Source organism: Bactrocera latifrons, unplaced genomic scaffold (assembly GCF_001853355.1).
Source record: "Bactrocera latifrons isolate USDA-ARS-PBARC rearing strain unplaced genomic scaffold, ASM185335v1 scaffold_113, whole genome shotgun sequence".
NCBI lineage: Eukaryota > Metazoa > Arthropoda > Insecta > Diptera > Tephritidae > Bactrocera > Bactrocera latifrons.
Window position 1 is genome coordinate 51,007 of NW_017534553.1, and position 807 is coordinate 51,813.

Consider the following 807-nt stretch of genomic DNA (forward strand, 5'->3'; position numbering starts at 1 on the left):
GTTCACAGTACACTAATCACAGTTCAAATAGATCTAGCACAGCTGTTAATTTAGTTTGAAACAATGGGATCCAAGGTTCGATTGATATATTTATCTTATACTTATGAATTGAAAACTCTCAAACTCTCTGTCTTTTCGGTAGATATTCGCTGCACTGGTATGTTGTATCGCATTGGTGGTGGTCAGTGCCTTACCACACGGTCATCATGGACATCATCATGGAGGTCACAGTGCTTCCAGTCACGCTTCGGTGCATTTAGTCTCACACGACGATCATCACGATGATCACGGTCACCACGGTCATCACGGTCACCACGGTCATCATGGACACGGACATGGACACGATGATGGTCATGACTCACACGCTGAGTATCACTTCAATTACGGCGTTAAGGATACGAAGACGGGTGATATCAAAGAGCAGAGTGAACACCGTGATGGTGATAAGGTGTCCGGACATTATGAACTGATTGAAGCGGACGGCCATAAGAGAACTGTGCACTATACGGCTGACAAGCATAGTGGTTTCCATGCCGTCGTGCACCGTGAGCAGACACACCATCATGTAGCTGATCATGGACACACCAGCTACCATGGTGGACACGCCGAGGTTGAATCGCACGATGATGGTGGGGATGGTGGTCATGGCCACGGTCATGACTCTGGACATGGTCACGATCATGGTCACGGTCATTCCAGCGGCTTCTCAATCAAACAAGACCATGGTGTTGCTATCCATCATCACGGTGGAGATGGTGGGGATGGTGGTCATGGCCACGGTGATGATTCTGGACATGGTCATGGTCA

At 48.5% G+C, this 807-nt stretch overlaps 1 protein-coding gene across 1 annotated transcript in view; it reads left to right on the forward strand.

The window, feature by feature from the left end:
* LOC108974846 (histidine-rich glycoprotein-like) overlaps positions 1-807 on the forward strand; it is a 2,456-nt gene continuing 1,649 nt past the window's right edge. The window contains exons 1-2 of the mRNA XM_018942939.1: positions 1-75; positions 143-803. Coding sequence (XP_018798484.1) covers positions 64-75; positions 143-803 — 673 coding nt within the window. The 5' untranslated portion in view covers positions 1-63. The remainder of the gene's footprint in view (positions 76-142; positions 804-807) is intronic.